Raw genomic sequence first — 21,030 nt, forward strand, 5'->3', positions numbered from 1 at the left:
AAGATGGGAAATGCAAGTGATGCAATCATTGCCCTTGAATGACAAAATGAAATTTCTGATCTAATCATGTAAACAATGTATTCATATTCAAAATAGAAATCTGGTTATGACCAAGATCTTGTTCAAAACTTGTCATGAATTGTGCCAAATTCTCAGTCTTTGCTTTCCTCAATTGCTATGTAAAATATGAAAATTCGTAAGTGTAATTAACGTATAAGATTACATTTTAGGGTTATGAAGTAAGTTAGAAGTTGACAGGAAATGATGATGATAAAAGCAAGGTCACTGTCTTTGCACGGTATCTTGTCATCATTACTTAATTTATTATTCTTGTAAAGAAAATCCTGTTAGTAAACTTAGAATCCATGTCAATTAGCACACTATTAAGAATTGTATTTTACTTTCAGGCTTTTACAGCACTTCTCCTTTGACCAAAAGAAGACTCTTATTGGTAATCTAATGGATACAGCTACTTCTTTGCTCAGTGGAAGTAAAACTTCTTGTGCTGTGGGTGTGAGTGTGGCACAGTTATTGGTCATTGTGTCAGATGGAAGGGGTGTATGGAATGAAGGTTCTGATCGAGTGAAACATGCAGTTCGAAGAGCTCAAGACTCGGGGATTTTTACTGTGTTCGTTATTGTGGATAACCCTGAAAGCATGGTAATGGTCTTTATGCTCAGCATGATAGAATTAGAATGAAAGCTAACTGAATTGATGCATAGTGGTGTTGAACTGGAAAATTGGAGAAATATCAGGGTGATTTCCAATTTGAGATACATGAGGAAAGTTGTGGGATAGGTGTATGATAATTAGCATTGCAAGGAATATCATTACTAGGAGAGAGCCAAATCACCCTAGAGTTTTGTGTTGTGGCACTGCTAGTGTCAACCGAAGTCTCCTTGTGAGGCAGTAAGGCCAATTCAATGCATGAAATTTATTTTTAACTGGAAATATTACATTTATTTAGAATAAAGGTTGTTAATTGAGAATCTGATAGTATATTTGATGAAAATCAAACCCAGATTTTTGCTTTTAAATAAAGTTCCAAGTAGCTGTGAGATGTCAATTCATGTAAATCTGCTATGTGCTCATAGTGAAGCACAGTATTCATTTGAAATCCCACTCAAAAAATGGAGTTAACATTAGTATTTTTTTAAACTGGGAAAACTAAAGATATTTCTAAGGTATTGTAAAGGCAAATAATTCTCCTGCTGTTATCATCATTATGGTGACTTGGTTTCCGCAGAAGAAAAAGTTTAATGCTTTGTTTAAGCTTTTGCTAAACATTAGGCAGTTTCTAGTGCATTCTTCAGCCCTCTCAGCATTTAAATTTCTCGTTTGCCAAGTTAGGTGAAATGAAAATTAAAGATGAACGTTTGCGATCTTAGAGGCTCACATTTATTTTGCTGAAAATAGCTTCTTCGGATGTTTTACTGTAGTCCACAAATATACCTCTGGTCACTGATAATTATAAAGCTAGTTTTATCACTTTAATTTTGAAAATGTCAAATAACTTGTATTGTCACAGTGCCTACAGTGGTATCACTAACTTGTGTAGTATTATCTAGCATTATGATTCTGTAGAGTAAAATGCTGTGATAGTACTTAGTTTTATATGAATTACAAATACAGCATTTACAGAAACATATTTTGAGATGAATAAGGGTTCTGAAATGGGAAGGAGTCATTGCTAGATGACTAATGAAGTTGGCCCCTCCTTTAGTCACAGTAAACGTAGATGATGTTCTGTAAGTGCTTGCACTGGACTGCTAGATAACATATTGAAAGGTTTTTGAAACAATCATTTATGCAATGCTTTGGAAAGAAGAAAGCATTTGTACAATGTAGATAGGTAGTATATAGTCATTTTCAAGCACTTATCATACACATTGATCTTGTGTGTATTGTGGCTGATGAGGGAGTTGGTTATTTCTATTGATTCCTGCTACTAAAAAATCTCTTATACATTCATTAAGAAATGCATTATTGTTCATGAATAAATGTTAGGCTCACAGCATTTCTAACATTGTGAGACTAACGTTTCTTAATGAGTGATAATGCCACATCAGCCTTTTCATGAAACATCATGCATTATTTATGTGAAATAATGTATTTCCATCATAATGGCATTTTTTTCACGGAAAAATATCTTGATATACTGTACTTTCAATATCAGTGGAAAAACTTGTATGTTTAATTTTCAGATATTCAGAAATATTAGGTATTCGACTAATTATGTTTAGTCACAGAAATAGCTTCAGAATGGAGAATTTGTGGTTGCCATGAAGCATAATTAAATTAATAATTAAATTGATTTAAAATGAGGTGTTGCATCATATTCTAGAAAATAAAAGGACCCCAGATGAATGTATTATAAAAGCATTAACCTGTGACAAAGGAATATTACGAGGTATTAAAAAATGTTGAGCGAGGTCAGGAGACTTGTTGATTATAGGCATATGAGAGCATCTCATTGAAAGAATTCATAAGGCACATACATAAGAATTTAAATAATAATTAGGAAAATGAAAAGGGTATCTTGGAAAGCAGAAGAGAATTTCCGGAAGATATGCATGGATAAATAAAATTTATGGGAATTTTCTCTGTGATTCAGAGAGGTATGAGTTAGACTATGATATTGTGAGCTTAGATCATGGATTGGTGGAATCAAATCCCAATGTTATCTGGCCAGATTTAAATTCATATTATAATATAATATTGAAACTGTGGCATCATGTTCAGGGGAACAGCTTACCAAATTATTATTACCAAAAGATACGCAAAATTGAAACTTCCTAAAATGAAATTGAAACTTTGTTGAAAAACATTAACTCTAATAAATCCTCATTTCCTATTATTGCATAAGGTTTGGTGCTCGTTTTACTGAAAAATAATTACAAATCATAAATTACATACCATCATTGTGTGTGATATGTAATTTATCATATTAGATAGCTTGAGTATTTATGAGCCAAAAAACATGAGGGGAAAGTGTACTAAGATGAAATATATTTTAAAGGGAAGTTGGATTCCATATCTAAATGTATAAAAATTCACTTATATCTATGCTCATATTAGTATTCACGACCTCATAGTATGGGATCCATATGAGGTGGGATACATTAAAAAGATATAAAATGTTCAAATAACAGCGGCATAGGCAGCGAGATATGTACTCGGAAGGTACAAAAGAACAGTGTGTGTCACGGAAATGGTAGATATTGATCAGTGATTATTGTATTAATGTACTTATTAAAATATTGTTTGTATGTGATGTGGATGGCATGAGGTTATATTGCAAACGTGAATAATATATTAACAGTGCTTGATTTTGAACAGTATATGAAATTGAATAGTGTGTGATTATGGATGGAGAGCGGAGATGGACAGAGCATTGTAGGTATGGTTGGTAAATTTAGTGTCATTGTATATAAGAGCATCTTGCCTTACATCTGTTCTTCTTGTGTATGTATATACATTGTAAGAGTGATTGTTGACCAGACTTGATCGTTGCCACCAGGACAATTACCTAATTGAAACAAGATTTATATAATAATAATAATATTTTTAACTCTCCAAGAAATATATCTAATCACAGTGATTTATCTTTTTGTTTTCATCAGGACTCCATAATGGATATCCGAATGCCTATTTTCAAGGGTGGAAAAGTACTTGGAATAACATCTTATCTGGACAGTTTTCCATTTCCTTTCTACCTCATACTTCGTGACATTAATGCTCTTCCTGGTGTGCTTAGTGATGCCCTCCGACAGTGGTTTGAACTTGTTACAGAGATGGACAAGCATTGAAGGAATCTTAGTCTTCGTGTGATATTTATTTTTATTATTACATTGAGGTTGAACCATTTTGATACTTAATATGTTGACAGCTAATCACTCAGTCAATTTGGACACTGCTAGTAAGAGCAGTTTATGTTTTATTGTTGATCATTATTGCGTATGCACAATTTAAAATGAATGCAGATCTCATTTTTAAGTGTTTACATTCATTTGGAAATGTAGTACATATTTTTAATATATTGCAGTAATGAAATGATAAGTTATCCAGCATTGATTAGTTTGTTACCTGTAGCAATTTTTGAGTGATATTTTACATTTTGACCTCATATGTATTAATATGTATGAATAATGTGTTATGTATTTCATATGCCTATTATTGTACCTATACTTATTTTTAAGTCATTGTTTCATTGTGATTAAGTTATAAGTTGAGATTTGAATATACATTCCTATTAAAAGAAAGTATCTTCATTGCATATATTTTTCTAGTAATTTAGGTTATTTGTAGTGAGAAAATTTTGGGATTATTCCTCTAGAAATACTAGAAGTTTGCTTTGATGTGGTCTATGATGATGCAATGGGCAGTATCAACTAGGTATAATGTCACTGTGTCGTATGACTTCTTATAATAGCCATAGATTATCTACTTTCTAATTGTATTGTCATCGCTAAAGGTAGTAACCCATATTATTATGATATATATCTTTTCTGAACAGGTTTTGGATGGTCCCTGAAAAATATATCTGGTTGTTGTTGATTTCTGCACAGCAAAAGTTCCTAGCATCTTTTTACTTACACTTTTTCTATCTTCAGCCATTCCCTTCATGTCATGTGAAAGGCTTATTCATTTCCTGGAAGCTACTTATTATTTCTAGAAGCAACTTGGATCTAGATTGAAGTTAATCGAAATAGTACCCGTTCTTCCATGAGGTGGCTGCAAAGATATGTCTCCAGTGGAGTGACTATTTAAAGTAATGGTGTCACATTTAACAGTCCCATTGAAGAAGGCCATGGGAAACCTCAGAAAACCATCTTAGATGTAAATATGAAAATCTGATAAGTACAGGGTTCAGCCAATTGGGATGATGCCATTCATGGCAATGCATGAGGCAGATCTCCGTGGCCAATATCATATGCAATCCTTGTACAAGTGAATTGGCAGTTATTAATAACTTAAAAAAGGATAACATAAGTCACAAAGGAAACATATTAAGAAGCTATGATTTACAGAAGCAGAAGAGATTAATGCAAGATGAAAAGACATGCTTATAAAACCATGTATAGTATAGATATAAGACTAGTTGGTGTAGACATAGAGAATATGATGTTGATTTGGATAGCCTGGGTCAAAACTTTTGCTTGCAAGATAGAAGTTTGAGGAATAGATAACATTTCCATGGAGATATTTTATGGTACCATTTGGATGATTTATGCATGAGGAGCTTGGCCTAAAGATGCTGCTAGTGTATTGGATCCTGTAAATGTCTGTAATTACTCATTTATATTATGTGCAGTGAAAAGAAGCTAGATTTGTGAAACATTGTTATGACAAACAAGTATTGTGTTTGGATTATTAGTTGAACTCATAGAAAAAAGTTAAGTACAGGTCAAATCTCACAAACATAAAGAGAAGCAGGTCTCTTTTGAAATGATGCAAAAAAATGTGCCACTGGTCCTATCACCCTAGGAGGAGAGGTATTGAAAATAAGAGAGATCAAATGTAAAATCGAAAGCTTTAAAATTTACTTCCAGACAAGGGAACAAAATGGCTGTAAATGATGGAATTTAGAAATATTTTAACACTAATTAGCCTAGTATGTGGTCATTAGTTTACCTAACTGTTATTTAATAGTTTTCTTGACTGACAGCTCATCTCACAAAAGTAAAGAAGTATTGCACACTTTGATACCATAGTACATGTAAACAGTTCTAAATTCATTTCCATCACTCAAATTACACATTTCTCTTCATAAATAGCATTTAAGGATGTTTATTTTTAGGTTGCATGCCTGGTGTAGAATCACTTCCAGCAACACACCCTGGCAGATGCTTCCAGGGTACCATATAGATGTAAAGTTTGTTAGATCGGTATCAATTCCCATTAAAAATAAGGGAAATCAGCAGTATGTGAGGACTTGCAGGCCATAAGTTTAATTTTCCATAAAGCCAAGAGAGTATATAGAATAAACAGCAATGGGATAGAGAAGAAGGCAAATGATTAGTGGGAAAGATCAATTTGGGTTTACTAAGGATAGGTGTACCAATGATTGGTATCAACAAGCATAAAGGAACTCGCTTCGGCAAAAGAAAGGAATAAAGCATGTAACTAGAATATGTTAGATTGCCTCGCACAGTTCGATAAAGCATTCCATGGAGTGAATTGGGTAGTATTAATTGAACAAAGACGGAACAAATATTAAAACGAAGTGATAGGAGACTTAACTGAAACATACATGTCGCAGACTGAAAAGATGGGGGAGATAGAATTGGGATGGCCAGTTACTGGTAGGCTAGTTAGGTCCATTTTCTATATTTATGTATAATGTTTACTCAAGGAATCGACAAGAGAGGCTTGGGATGGCCTGGAGATAGGGAATTCGCCATTTCATTGGTGAAAAAGCAAGCGTCATTTAGCCAATCAGTCAAACATTTATACACCGTATTTTCCCATCGATAACGAGGGCGATTTCTACACAAAAATTTTCATATGATCGAAAAAAATGACGATGCGTGTTATGAAAATTAAAAAAACCAAACATTTAAATAGGTATGCACACAATAATTTAACGAAGAGTCTCGCAAAAATGAGTCTGGAAGCAGGCCTCTCCAATTGCATTCTATTATACACAGATCTGCTACTGTTACAGTTATTTCATCTCATAAATCCATGAGAAAAAGAAGAAACATATAATTCCTATTCTTCATTTATTTCAATATTTATTACTTCTTCATTCTAATACAAAGTACTTCAAGTATACGTAGCGTATGTCGTATTATATACACGAACGTATAATAATATAGGGCAGATAGATCACTCGAATCCAAGAAATTCGTCGCCTGAATCACAATTGAATGACTTAAGTGCATTTATTATCTCTTCAGACACATCACAGAGTTCACTCTCCGAGGTTAACTCTTCCTCATCTTCTAGCACTGGCGTTGAAATGTTGCCTAAAGCTTTTTCAAATCCATTTTTTGCACAAGCCACTGTGACACCCTGTGAAGTTCTACGAATGCACAGATTATTTCGTTTCATGAAGCGAAATCCCCATGACGGGTAGGCTTTAAAGTTTTCTATTTTGTATTCTTCCGCAAGTACTTTTGCCTTCAGCAATAGGCTAGTTGTTGACACTTTACTTTCTTTCGCTCTCTCGGAAATGACCCATTCGAGAAGTGTTTTTTCAAGTTCAGGCCAGAAGCATTTCTTGTATCTCATTGTGCGTTTCTTTTTATGTAAACACTTTATCACCGCTTCTCCTTTCCTCCATTCCCGTATGCTTGACTCTCCCACATTAAATTTTCTGCCAGCCTCGCGATTTCCTTTTACTTTCGCGAAATCAATGACTTCTAGCTTAAACATCGCTGTATACGATTTTCGTCTCACATAATTTTTCTTCATTGGTAATTTTCTTCAGAAAACAAAACCTGAGGGCGTCTAGAACAGCTGAGCGCCTCTACTAACAAGGCGAAGTAAAGCGTCTGTGTATGCAGTTAATTGCAATCACCTGGCTCTAATATTCTGCATATTTACGGTAGATATAGCCACAGGCAATTATGACTTCGTGTACTCATTGATTGTTACCATTACTAGTCTATGGCTTCGACGAATTTTACATTTACAGATGCGCGGCATCTATACACGTCCATGATAACTATGAAGCCCTGGGCGCGCGGTATCTATACGAAGTCATAATGACTAAGAAGTTCTGGTTCCGTTATCGAGGGGAAAGCACGGTGAACAAATAACAGAACCAGTTGATAGAAATGGGATGAGAATCAACCATAAGAAAATCAAGGACCTTAAGTTCTCGAGAAATAGGAAGGTGATGTTGAATATTTAAGATGGTAGGTAAATCTAATGCAGGTGGATCGTAGTGAAAACGGGTGGAAAATGCTTGAATGAAGTTGGGCAAGCTGTTCAGGAAATAAAGGTAAGGAAAACAAAATAAAGGAATAGAAGCTTCACGAAGAGGATAAAATTGAAGGAGGAATGTTAAATGGAATTATGAGTTAATGATCACTGAAATCAGCTATGTGGTATATCATTTTGTGTGGCTTAGAAACTTGTTAAGCCGAAAGATAGGCATAAATTGGAAGATTTGAAAAATAATGGAAAATGAGAAATAGAGGAGGGAGTCCAAACAAAGAAGGCAGGAAAAGAGAATGTAGTGCATACTGTGTGGCAATGGAATGCTTGAAAGCCATATTAGAGCGAAGAATGCTGTGTTTATAGTAGAGGCAGTAATGATTAATCAGGCTGAAGGTAGAAACTTCCTATGTGAAATTGTTTACTGTATTGTAGTATGTTATGCCATTTATTTTTTGTTTAGCATTATTCCGAAAACAACACTTTCTGGTCTTTACATCAGACCGTTAACAATGATACAATATATGGGATTATTTGTACAACAATGCACGCAAATACAAGCACCCAAGCCCTAGGTGGAGGAAAGGGTTGAGTGTTGGCCTTCATTAGCGATTAAATTTCAATTTAACCAGGCATTATAAAACCAGCCTTACTATTATGGCAGGCGGAGCTTAGCAGTGTGGCAGTGCTTAGTCCACGAGTATATCAAAAACTTACCACGATGAGTAGATTACTGTAAAATTAATAACAATTGTGGGAGGACAGGAAATTGCTAGGTAATTTTTTGATGCTGGAAGAAATAGGTGGCATTATAGAGGTTATCGGGTATCCAAGACTAGATGGAAAGATAAACAGGGATGCTTCATTTCTACGCTAAGAAATGGGCATGTTATAGATCATGAACTAAGTATGGAAAACGGAAGGAAATAAAAAAAAGGGGGAAATCAAGTTTATGGCTGAGGAAGTGCTGACTTCCAAGTTTCTGAAATACATGGTCAAATTTCACAGTTTTAAGGGATTATTCCAAGCTTAGGTCTAAATAGTAGACTGACCACTCATGAATCTCATTTAAAAATAATTACATTTACTTTAATTACATTAATATGCTTTATTATGCTTAATTACATTAATATGCTTTAATTACATTAATATGCTTTATTACATAATTTACTAAAATTACATTAATAATTACATTTTACTTTTTTTGTTGGTCAACTTTGTTCGTTAATCATCTGAGCCACCACATTTGCATTGATTCTAAAGCAAATCAATTTCATCCAATCGTCCACTTCTAACAGCCGTGGAAAAATTAAATCCATTGTATGTTTAGTAAACTACCTCAGTAAGTCATAAGTGATCCATTATATATGATTTTGATAGGTATGCTACAAAATATTACAAACCCGACATCCAGATCTAAGAATTTATTTAGATTATCGAAGATCAAGCTTTACTATTTTCCTGTCACAAATACTTAAACATGGTAATATACATATTTTGTGAATTCTTATCGAGGGTTTCAAATATAACCGCTCGAATACAACCGAAACACCTTAATCGAATATATCGATTATATGGAATACAAGAAAACTTGAACTTCGAAATCTACGAGAAGCTCTATCGAATGTCTCGTTGGTCGCGAGATTTCTTCAATCTGTAAACGTGCAGGAAATAACCTCGTGGCGAAATGGGTGGGTAATAATTTAGCTTTTTTGGTTGTTAATGAATTGTGGATGTTGTAAATATTAGTTCACTAGCCATAGTTATTTATTTGTGAAATTGGAATGTTTTTCCTTATCGACCGGCATAATAGTTTAAATTTTGGTCAACCATGTGGTCATTCTGCGTCAACGTGCGACTAACTAAGAATTAAAGATTCTTAACGAACTAAAAATTTATGTTTTTAAATCTATTTCATCTATCGTTTAGGAAAGCCCCGTGGTCTTAGAACTGCGAGAAAACACGTGAACCATCGCCGTGAGCAAAGATGGGCAGATAAAGACTACAAAAAGGCTCACTTAGGTTCAAGATGGAAGGCTAATCCATTTGCTGGTGCTTCTCATGCCAAGGGAATTGTATTAGAAAAAGTGTAAGTGGTTGATTAAAATGTGTCTCATTTCAGTGTACATTGACAGATAATTTCAAGTTCATCTTATTTTGCAGTGGCGTTGAAGCCAAGCAGCCGAATTCAGCTATTCGTAAGTGTGTTAGGGTCCAACTGATTAAAAATGGAAAGAAAATTACTGCCTTCGTTCCAAGGGACGGTTCTCTAAATTCCATTGAGGAGAATGACGAAGTTCTAGTTGCAGGATTCGGGCGAAAGGGTCACGCTGTGGGTGATATCCCAGGTAAGTTTTGTAGTACTAAGGATTTACTGACAACATTGTGAATGTTTTTTTATTTATCCGGGTACTCAATCAATGAGCTGAAGTTGCCTAACATCCTAACTTAAAGTTTTTATTGCATATCTATCGTGATATCTTAAGTTACCAACAACCGCTTACCTCTTCGACAATACTTAAAAATTTATTATGGTCATTCATGATTGTTATTTGAGTAAATGTTCGCTAATGTTTCAGAGGGTTTAATAGTGTAATATTTATTTGACTAAGTAATTTTCTTAACTGAAGGGGTCATTTATGAACATAAGTCTTACCGCAATCCACCGGACACTTAAGCATTCAAGGCCTTTTCCAGAGTACTAAGGGGAGGTCTGAAGGTGGTATGTAAAGTAGCATGTGCGTGAAACACATAATTAAAGAATATGTCGTTTTAACCCAAGATGGGAATTGCTAACGATTTCTTCATCGATTTGAATGAAATTTTCCAGCTCAGAATAAATAGTTTTTGCATATTTTCTTTCATCGGTTCAGTTATCTTTATGCAACATTTTCTAATGTACAAATGAAACAGTTAGTGGATCATGTTTAAAAATTTCTATGTTGTACAAGATATCACTTTAGAATTGAAGGGAAGTCATGTTGATTCTGAGGTAGTAGTAATATTGATACGTCTTTTGTTCATAGTTGTGTGATTTATTCTAAATTATTAATTTCTTCTGCTTAATCTATTCAGCTCTTCGGGCGTATGCTATTTCAGGGTTGGTAGCATTTTCACATTGTACTGTCGTCGTTTCTTACCACAAATCATCCTAGAGCTGCAATGGTTTTATTTGGCTTCAGAACTTTAAAAATCTTGGGAATATAAGCGATATGTTGTTTAGTGTGCAGAACCATTGTAAGAACTTACTTATCATTTGGCAATATTGCTTCAAGTAGTGAAGTGCTTCATCCTATTTACTAGAGGAATGTCCCCTGAAGTAAAATGCTCTGCTTCCCTTCATCCTTTCCGGTCCATACCGGCCTGGGTGTTGAAATATTGCGACAGTTATTTATAACTTGCACAACTTATCATTTGTCAATTGATTTTATAATTAATAACTTCACCTTCCCATTTCATGGCACTATTCCTTTGGTACAATTTGAATGCTTTTAAGTGTAATATTAAGGGAATTCATTGATATATTCCATATTTCCAGGTAAATTTTTGGTTATTTTCAATGTCATTTGATTTTTCATTAGCAACGCATAGTAGGCTCCCTAGCAATTATAAACTCAGTAATATGAAGTTCCAAAAATGATTTGATCAAAGTTGGTATAAATTGAGATTTATCTGAATGGGTTTTGCTAAAAACGCTTAATTTATGGTCAGGCTTTCCATATGCAATTTCCTTTGTTATTTCTAAATATATTGTCAAGCACTAATCAAATTCCACAATAATATTCTAATCTTAAATGCTGGAGTTTTTTTATCGAAATGGTGAAAGAACTATTAACCCACAAAATATAATAATTTTGTTGTTCACTTGATTATTAGGAAACCTTAATCAATCCTAAATTAGTGCGTCAATTATTTTTGGTATTCCACCAGTTACGTTAGGTTGGATGATCATAGGCTATACAATTGTGCAACAATATATGTGCTTGCCATTCCAATAAATTCAACCTGACATCACCCACTACAGTAAGTTCCTCTTCAATTCTGCATACTTCTTTCCTCCCTTGATTCCATTTATCATGCATACCCTTTTCCTACCACTTAGTTGCCTGCCTAATGTCCTCCACTCTGTCAAAGTCTTAAACATTTCATTGCCAATCAAAATTCCCTTGTTTTTCCTGCCTCCTTTAGATTTCTCCCAGCAATTCTCCTCCCTCGCCCTACCCAGCTCTTGGTGGTTGTTTTCATTATTGTGTATTTCACCTTTTCCATCTTTGAAGGGGTTAAATTAGGTTAATACTTTTGATAAGTTAGTTTTATTGCTTCTAAGTTTGAATAAATTAAATGATAAAAAATGTTAAGTACCAGCTATTCAAACATGTGTTTCTCTTATCTGGTCCAATTAAGCACTCATAAAAGTAAAGCATATTATCTTTTGAGTTATGTTTTAAGAAACCTGTAGATGGCACCTTGGTAAGTGTATTGGGTGTATATTGGTTGCAAGATTGTTAATTTGAAAATGTAGCCACCCTATATTTCCAATATTGTACTGCCCTGTGCACAACTGAAACATAATCATGATGGCTGACTGGGTTTTACTGGTGCTGAGTGAGTGCATATATGTTTTTGTAATTTTGTGCAGTCAGGCGGGGATCGAGATGGTGCGGGGGCTAACGTACTGGCTTCCCACCCTGAGGGCGCGGGTTCAAATCCCGGCGGTGTTGAATATTTTTCAGAGGTATCTCGATCCCTACTTGAGGTGCTTTGTGGAGGGCACTTTAAGTGAGTACGCCGTCCGTCGGATGGGACGTTAAGCCGCGGACCCCTTGGCGCCTTTCGTAAAGAGTAGGCTAATGCCGACGCCGGGTTTCTCTCCACCCTTCATCCTTTCCTGTCCTTTCCCTATGGCGCAAATGACCTTAGCTGTCGGTCGCCTCCCCTCAAAACTACTACTACTACTGCAGTCAGGCATATTCTTTATATTATGCAAAATAAATTCCAGTGCTGCCTTAATTTAATCTGAAAGCTTATTCATGAAAATGTGGTAAAACATGGATTATTTGGAGTGAAATGAGAATAAAATCTTATTAATTTTAATGAATGTTAACAAAGTTTAATGAGCATGATTATCATGACTTAGATTTGTGATTGTCTGTAATAGACTTGATATTTTTGTAAAAGTAGTAGTCTTTTGACTGTCATGGTGGCTTCCAAGTCACAGATTCCTGTAGCCAAGTATTTTACAAGTGTTTTGCTTGCAAACTTGAACTGTATTTAAATTCCAGTTCTTGCCTTGAAAGCATCAGAAGTAGCTGGACTTAGTATCTATTAAATTAGGCAGAATGTTGCAAAAGATTATTCAATGATGTGAATGTAAAGATAGTGTGGAGGTGAATCATATTATGTTCATGCCTTTTATTAAGTATTTATTTCATGTTTCCTAAATAAATTTTCTTTTTTTTTTGCAGGTGTCCGTTTCAAGGTTGTTAAAGTAGCAAATGTGTCTCTGCTTGCCCTTTACAAAGAGAAGAAGGAGAGACCTCGTTCATAAACTTTCCCATTATGTATACGTTCAATACACTAAAATGACATAAAAATTGCATTTTATTTCTATTTCTCCTGTTTTGTTATTTTGGATTTATCTAGAAATGATATAATCAATTTCTGAATGTGAATCAATGTTTGGTCGTTCACTTTGGGATGTAGATATTTCACTATTATTACTAAGAAGTCTCTTGAAAGAGAGGTGGAAATTTACTACAAAAATCTTAAAGTACATATTCTATGCACCTCTAAATTGCTGACCTCAATTGAAGGAAGTCATCCCTCTTGAAATAAATCCAAGTAGCTATTTTTTCCAAAAACCATTATTATTGGACATGACCCAGGATATGTTGCATTGATATTAATATGCAGATATCCTCAATGGGTGCTATTAGACTCCCTCATCACTAACTCCTCCTCATGACTTGTGAATGTTTGCTTCTAATGTTGTGATGTAATGCAGCCTGGGACATGCATTATGCATTTTCTTTGTGGAATAGATTGATTAAGGGTCATACTGGTAAAACATTTGTTACCAAAATTACTCCAAATTTGATGAAGTGAACATTAATTTTCAAAGTGCATTCTGGAAAACTCGATAAGTTTATAAATGTAGGTTATTTATTGCAATAATACTTGGACATTTGTATATCAGGTATAGGAATATGGTTGTTCCTGTGTAACTAAATGGAATTTCTGTTCTTAATGTTTATGGCACTTTGAAATTTCAAATATCTTCTGGGGAGCATTCATTCTTGATGCAAGTTAATTCGGTGCCAACTTAATGTGGAGTAACTGCTTAGTTATCACTACTAGAGAATAACTTGGGGAATCATGATTCACAGGAATTTAACAGACTTCATAGAAATGGTGGGTGACGTGAAGCAAATCCTTCAGAATTAGAGAAAAATCAGTGATAGGGCTGGTAAGCAACATTTTTCCTGGTAAATTTCATCTCTTTATGAGGTGAAAATACCTTGGCACATTTTCGGTTAAAATAATTGAGATCTTTGCTACACCTGTGTTTGTGCTGTTGTGGTGCTTCTGACTATATTTATTAATCAATCTATTTATTTATCATTAATTATTACAATCACCATGTAGGCGGCACTTCCATAGAATTTGGAGGGTGTCTTGAACAGTTGAGCGCCAATACTAACCAAGTAAAGCAAACAACACAAGAAAATTTCTTTCATTCATTCTCTTATTTTTTATATTTGATTTTCTGAAAGTTAATTTATATTGCAAATCAAAGGGCCCATAAACCTAGGTCTCGATTTGACTAACAATTATAGCAAAAAAGCAATAACGAGGCATATTCTCTTGCCTTGTAAGTATTGTTTATTTTTTGATCCTTCTGTTCTTTGGAATTAATTTCTACCACCTTGCTCTTATCTTCTGTACAATTATGGTACATATAGCCATAGGAAATTATGATTCCATGTATTCATTGGTTGTTACCATCTATTAGTATATGAATATAGACGTATTTTTACACCCAAAAAATATATATACACAGATATGCGTCATCTATACACAGTCAAGATAACTATGAAGCCCTGGGTGTGTGGTATCTATACAATTTCTGGTAGCTACGAAGTCCTGGTTGGGCGTTATATGTAAGGTGCACGTTATTGATGGGAAAATACGGTACTTCCTTTTGCCTAACTCTGTGTTCACATTCTTCCATTTTCTTCTCTCTTTTGCATATACGGTTCCTATACTTGTAGTTTCTTATGCAGTTTGATACCTCAGGTGCATTCCCAGTATTCCTCGATATTACTCAGCTCTTCACCAGCATCCATGATTTTTTCTACAGCCTGCTGATACTCCTTCTTTGTTAATCCATTTCACGCTTCTATATTCCATTTCCTAACCCGCCACCCCTGCCCTATCTTTTTGAAATGGACGTCATATTTCATAGCAACTAAATTGAGGTCAGAATCCACATCCAATCCCGGGAACCTGTGTGAATTTATCACACTTCCTCAATCCGTCCCTAGCCAGAATATAATGATACCTTTCTGAGTCACCTGGAATTTCCCATTTATACCTACGCCTTTTGTGGTGTCTAAACCCAGTGTTGGTGATGAGTAACCCCTGTCTTCTGCAGAACTCATTGCTTTCTGCCCACGGACATTCCTTGTACCTAAACCGAAGTCCTCCACCTCATCACCATCTCTTCCTTCACCTACCGTCATATGCCAATTCCCTATCACTATCAAATGTTTCACTGCAGGAACACATGCTATTATGTCCTCCAGCTGTTCGTATATCATATCAACCTCTTCCTCCGTATGGTTCCTCGGTGGCATGCATACCTGAATGAAAACCATGTTAGTTGGTGCTACTATTATCTCTAGTTGTAATATTCTATCTGTTGCTTGTTCTATATTAACTATGCTTCTTCCTGCCTCTTTATTCAATATTATGGGAACCCCTCGTTGGCTCTCTTCCCTGCTACTGAGTATTATTCTACAACTCTCTCTTCTGTAATCCCCACTATCCTTCCATCTCATCTCACATAAATTTAAAATGTCTAACTATATTTCCTCTTTCCATGTCTCACTTAATATTCTCTAATTTTCCTGTCCTAACATTCCAAGTTCTTATTCTAACTAAATGGTCTTCTTTTGTCCTGCTGCTGTCGGTTTCCTTTTGCAAGGGTTTCGTGAGATTATGACTGTGGAAGCCTTGTCCCTCTCGGTTCTGGGCCCTACACACGGCCGATTGGGCCGAGTCCTATAGTTGCCAGGACTCATATACTCAATATTGTCCATCATTATATGTTTGGGAATGATAATTGAAGTGGTTTCCCATTGCCTTCCTCATTAGTGTTTTTAACATGATGCCTCACTGGGGAACAGATGCTGCTTGGACTACCATTAGTCTGGTATACAACCTTCGATCTATCTGGCATGGATGACCTTACCAGGAGCAATTATTGCTCTGCCAGCACAGCTCTAGGGGTCATTGGAATGCACAATGGGTTCGATTCCCGGGCAAGTCTCTGGGCACCTGCATCTCCAACCAGCTGTGTGATTTTTCGGCTTACAGATCTTCCTGAGAAACCATAACCGGCACAGGGAAAGGAAGTAGGGCTTAGTACTGGGTGAACTCTACCATCAACTATCAAACTGACCTGGTTGATTATTGTGTTTATGGTTTTTTATGGCATAATTCATTTATACGTGGCATCAAGGAAGATATATCATATACATATTTTGTTCTTAAATGTATTTAAAGAATACAAATTACGAAAGTGTGGAAAATGCATCTGTCAAATACATGTATTTTGGATACTGCCTATCCCTGAACATATTCCTCTTTTCTATTTAGTTGTTGCTTAGTGTGATATTTGGCGTGTATAAGCACAAGTTTAATATTAAACATAGTTGATATTTGCTGTCAAACGTTAGTACCATTCTTAATATATTTGAATTAATATGGAATAATTAGTCCTTACCTACCAAGGTTAATGCAAATAGGAAAATTAGAATTATTTGGTCTTTTCCAAGTGCCTTAAAGTGAAGTGAGAATTTTATGAATTTGTTATCCACTTATATTTCAAGAGTATCTTTGCATAAAATCTTTTTATTGTAAGGACATAGTTTTTCAAGTTACCAGTCATCAAATTTGCTCATAAAACACCCTATAAATGTTATCACTGTTAAGAGTCCGATGTAAAAGGCCAAAAAGTGCTGTTTTCGGACTAAGGCTAAATAAATAAATATGAAGTAATGGTGAAATTGAAATAAAAGATATTCAATTTCGGCTATTGGTTAGCATGCTAATATGATATTGAGTTTTAATAGACAATCTGCTGATTTAAGAGAGGTTGCAAATGATTTCTAAAAATATCTTATGCCATCATGGTCTTTTAAATGGACTAGTAGGGCAAACTATTTTACATTATTTACCTTTTTATTTTTTCATTCTTTCTGCCCAAAATATTGCTTCTTTTCTTCCTTTTTTCCTGGCAGCGCAGCATTATCCCTGCTATATGAATATCTCAATCCCTCTCCATATCGATTCCAAGCCACGTGTAGAGAAATTCTTCCATGCATGAATATTGCTAGATTATTTTGAATACCTTGTTTAGGAAAATGACCATCTTTGAGCATGAACTCTCATTTATGGAATTAAATATTATTTTTGGTGCTCTAATTATTTTATTTCTGCATTAATGGGTGGTAATAATTGAATAATTCGAATGCATTTGGTTGCATCTTATAGCTCAACCAGATTTTCAGAAAACTTTGCTGGAGATAAGGCAGGGAAGCATTCAAAATGGTGACACTGGGGAGTGCATGTGTTGCTGGAAAGGGATGAGGGTCATTTGAGGAGGCTCTATTGTTACATTACATGAAATGTTTTACATTTCATGTAATGGTACTAAGTGAATAGATACAGGGGAATTTCTGTGTTGGTGTGTTGGCTTTAAGACAATCTTCAAGTAGCAGATGGGAATTAGGTAGTCTGTGGTTATATTGTTGGATATAATGCAAAGAAGATCTTTTGAGATCTACTGAATCTTGGAGGGAGGAGACCTGTGTGTGAAAATATGATGTATTATGTGGTAACATCAACTACAGCCATGATGTTGGAAAGGAGGAAATAATCCTCAGAAAAGGAGGTTGAGACCTTTGAGCTTGATTACCATTTAGTGTGCCAATGCCTTTCTTATATTCATATTTTTTCTCCTTCTCATTTCAGTTTACATAGGCTTTTATGATGAAAATTATCATTTCACATTTGTGGATCCCTAAATGTACTGTCAGATTTAATAATGTTCCTTCAGTACCTGTTAGATCACTTATCACTTCGTAATCAGTTTGGAAAGAACTAATTTGTAAGAACCATAATTTCAGTTGCATTACATTTGTGTTTCTCTTCTGCCATTTCTTTATTGTGTTCATGAAATCAACAGTTCATAGCTTCTATTTGATTTTCACCAAATACTCTGATACAAATGTAATGAAACTTTCTCATTGATCAAGATGCTTTGTGCCTAGGAAATCTGGAAAGTTCTGGTAAATTACAAGAATATTCTGGAATTTTTATACATTATGGTGTTAATTTATTTGTATTTACCAAGTTACCATCAAATTACTTCACTGTGTCTTATCAAAGGGTGCTTCCCTCCCATTTGTCCTCTTCAATGTCTTTAAAAAAAACCGCTGGTAATTTGTCTGATAATGCTGCTCTAATTATAATATGAGTAAAAGCCATGATAGTATGACTGTAAAAGAATGCATTTATTGTTAATTGTCAAATGATTGTATTTTATAATTAAAAAACTATATCCATTTACCAGGTGCAAATTAGAATCCAACTGATAATTCAATAGTCATATTTGTTGTATTTGTTAACGAAACAAATTTCTGGTTATTTTTAGCCATTATGATTTATTCTAATGCATGTTTTGTTCTATTTTTTACTATTATGTATATATATTTATATTTCAGGAGGCAAATTTTATTAGTTTTTAAATTTTATTTTCAGTGCCAGTTTTAAGAATGATGCCAAGCTTGAAATATTTTTGCCACGGGGTGATTTGGAATGTATGACTCATGGTTCTTTCATCATATTTTTTCATAATATGAAGGAACTTTTAATCAATTTAAAGAGAGTATTAGTCTTCCTTTTAACCTAAAAATTTGGTCGCATTAGAATCTAGACTTTTATAAAAGGCAACGTTTTCATAAAATATACTTCATTAAAGAAGAAACGCACTGCATCCAGCTGTAGTTGCTTCAAAATTGCAGCTATAATAGTGTGCTACTTGTAAAATATGTTGTCTCAGACGTAACTTTATGGTATTTACATAACATAATGAAATGAAATAATTGACTTTGTAATTCCACACACTTAAAAAAACACGACCCAGGTTTCGACATTGAACGTCATCATCAGGTGGTCCTCATCGAAAGTGACTACAAAAGTGAATTTGTGACAAATCATTCCTTTTGAAAGTAAAGGTCAAAGGCTCGATGTTTTGGAGCAGTTGGAAATTTTGAAATGCATCCGTTGCAAAGATGAACTTGCCCAAAAAATTTTGTAACCCTCCTACTCCTTACTTCTAGATCTACCACTCTTCCAAGTCAACGATTGGCACCTAAAGATGTTCTCTTTCTCCCCAGGTACATTGTGAACTTTTTACCCCTCCACCCTCCCTCTCTGACTACCCCTTGATCAGATGGTATATATACCAAATTTGCTTCTATGAGGACCACCTGGTGATGATGCTCAATGTCAAAACCTGGGTTGTTTTTTTTAAATTAAAGTGTGTGGAATTACAAAGTCAGTTATTTCATTTCAATGTGCTACTTGTAGTTACAAAAGTAAAAATTTCCAAATAGAAAGAAGTTTTCTTATATGAATTTAAATTTAATAATTGACATCTAGCTAACTTACATTCCTTTTCCAAGAATACTGTCATTATAATTTGGGAGAATGGAAGGTTTACTTTCAAAGGATTAAGTAGCCCAAAATATAAATTGGTTACGGATAAATCAAACATGCCGGAAAGCTATACCAACCACATTGAACTTTCTGAAGTAATCTTTATAAGAAAACTGGAAAGAAAGGTAATAAACCCTGAAGAATTGTTGCAGTCATATTATTACAACAGGTAAAGTAGATTTGACTGATAAGGCCTAATTAAGCAGAGTAGATGCATCCATTATATCAAGCGTGAGCATTTAGAGAGAGAGTAGACAAACAGCATTAGAATATGTTATTACAAAAGGATGGATAAAGGAATGTTCCTGGAAGAACACAATTGATAATGATGAGGGGGGAGAGCAAATGAAGAAATATATGTCTGAGAGCAGGGCATAGTTAAGGGGCATGAAATCACTTTGGCGAGATATGAGTAAAGTTTTTAGAAGAACTAACACCCGCTATAAACACCATCACAGACTATTCACCTAATAATGCCGGGAGATCCGAGGATATACTGAGAAGAGTTTTATGGGGTTGAATTCGAATTAAGACAGCGTCATTATTTCGCACAGATTTTATGGGATGAAGAAGAGGGCCGTAATTTAACTCGCACATAATTTGACTTACGAGGGCGAGTCAAGTGAAAGCCTTAAATCTAAGCTACTTTTCGACCTAGTCGGTTACGGATAATTTTGAGCCAACCTCTCTCTGGCTGGCGCGAGCAGAAATCTAACCCGACCTAGAAGACGGCAGTCGAATAGCCGACGCCTCAATCGCATCCGAAGGAGTTCACTCCGTCTACCCAGGAACGATATAAATGGAGCAGTTATTCCGACGAACGATCAAAATCACGTTGAAGTCTAAATGAGCAATGGAAAAATACCCAAGGATTTTTGGTTACGTTCACTCCTTCAGTGTTAATATTTTACTGGACGTTTGTGCTCTGAATACTACTTGAAGAAAATTTGGATCACTTTTGATCACCGAGAAAATGTTCATAGTCTCAGATGTTGTGTTATTGGTCTTCTTGATGCTTTTCAGCATTTATTGATTTTAAGTTTTGTTACTGTTTCGCTGTTTGTAATATTCCATTATCAACCCCTCCGCCCCCCCTTACTCATCCCATCCATAAAAACGCTCCCACTTTCCAGGAAG

The 21,030-nt window shown here is 34.9% G+C and overlaps 2 protein-coding genes across 2 annotated transcripts in view; both read left to right on the top strand.

Annotated features, from left to right (window-relative positions):
- LOC139692681 (midasin) overlaps positions 1-4,175 on the top strand; it is a 121,505-nt gene extending 117,330 nt beyond the window's left edge. The window contains exons 71-72 of the mRNA XM_071590968.1: positions 408-660; positions 3,624-4,175. Of these exons, the coding sequence (XP_071447069.1) occupies positions 408-660; positions 3,624-3,809 (439 nt within the window). The 3' untranslated portion in view covers positions 3,810-4,175. The remainder of the gene's footprint in view (positions 1-407; positions 661-3,623) is intronic.
- Positions 4,176-9,458: 5,283 nt separating this feature from the next.
- On the top strand, positions 9,459-13,497 carry RpS23 (ribosomal protein S23). The gene is made up of 4 exons (XM_071583766.1): positions 9,459-9,578; positions 9,817-9,976; positions 10,051-10,235; positions 13,353-13,497. Exons 1-4 carry the CDS (start codon positions 9,575-9,577, stop codon positions 13,433-13,435), a joined length of 432 nt encoding a protein of 143 aa, XP_071439867.1. The 5' UTR covers positions 9,459-9,574; the 3' UTR covers positions 13,436-13,497.
- Positions 13,498-21,030: the final 7,533 nt, after the last annotated feature.

This window comes from Hetaerina americana, unplaced genomic scaffold (genome assembly GCF_022747635.1).
Source record: "Hetaerina americana unplaced genomic scaffold, ioHetAmer1.1.p SCAF_1, whole genome shotgun sequence".
In the NCBI taxonomy this organism is placed as follows: domain Eukaryota; kingdom Metazoa; phylum Arthropoda; class Insecta; order Odonata; family Calopterygidae; genus Hetaerina; species Hetaerina americana.

Coding starts and splice junctions, on each gene's coding strand:
- RpS23 (XM_071583766.1), top strand. Junction 9,977..10,050: donor GGAATTGTATTAGAAAAAGT/GTAAGTGGTTGA, acceptor CTTATTTTGCAG/TGGCGTTGAAGCCAAGCAGC. Junction 10,236..13,352: donor CGCTGTGGGTGATATCCCAG/GTAAGTTTTGTA, acceptor TTTTTTTTGCAG/GTGTCCGTTTCAAGGTTGTT.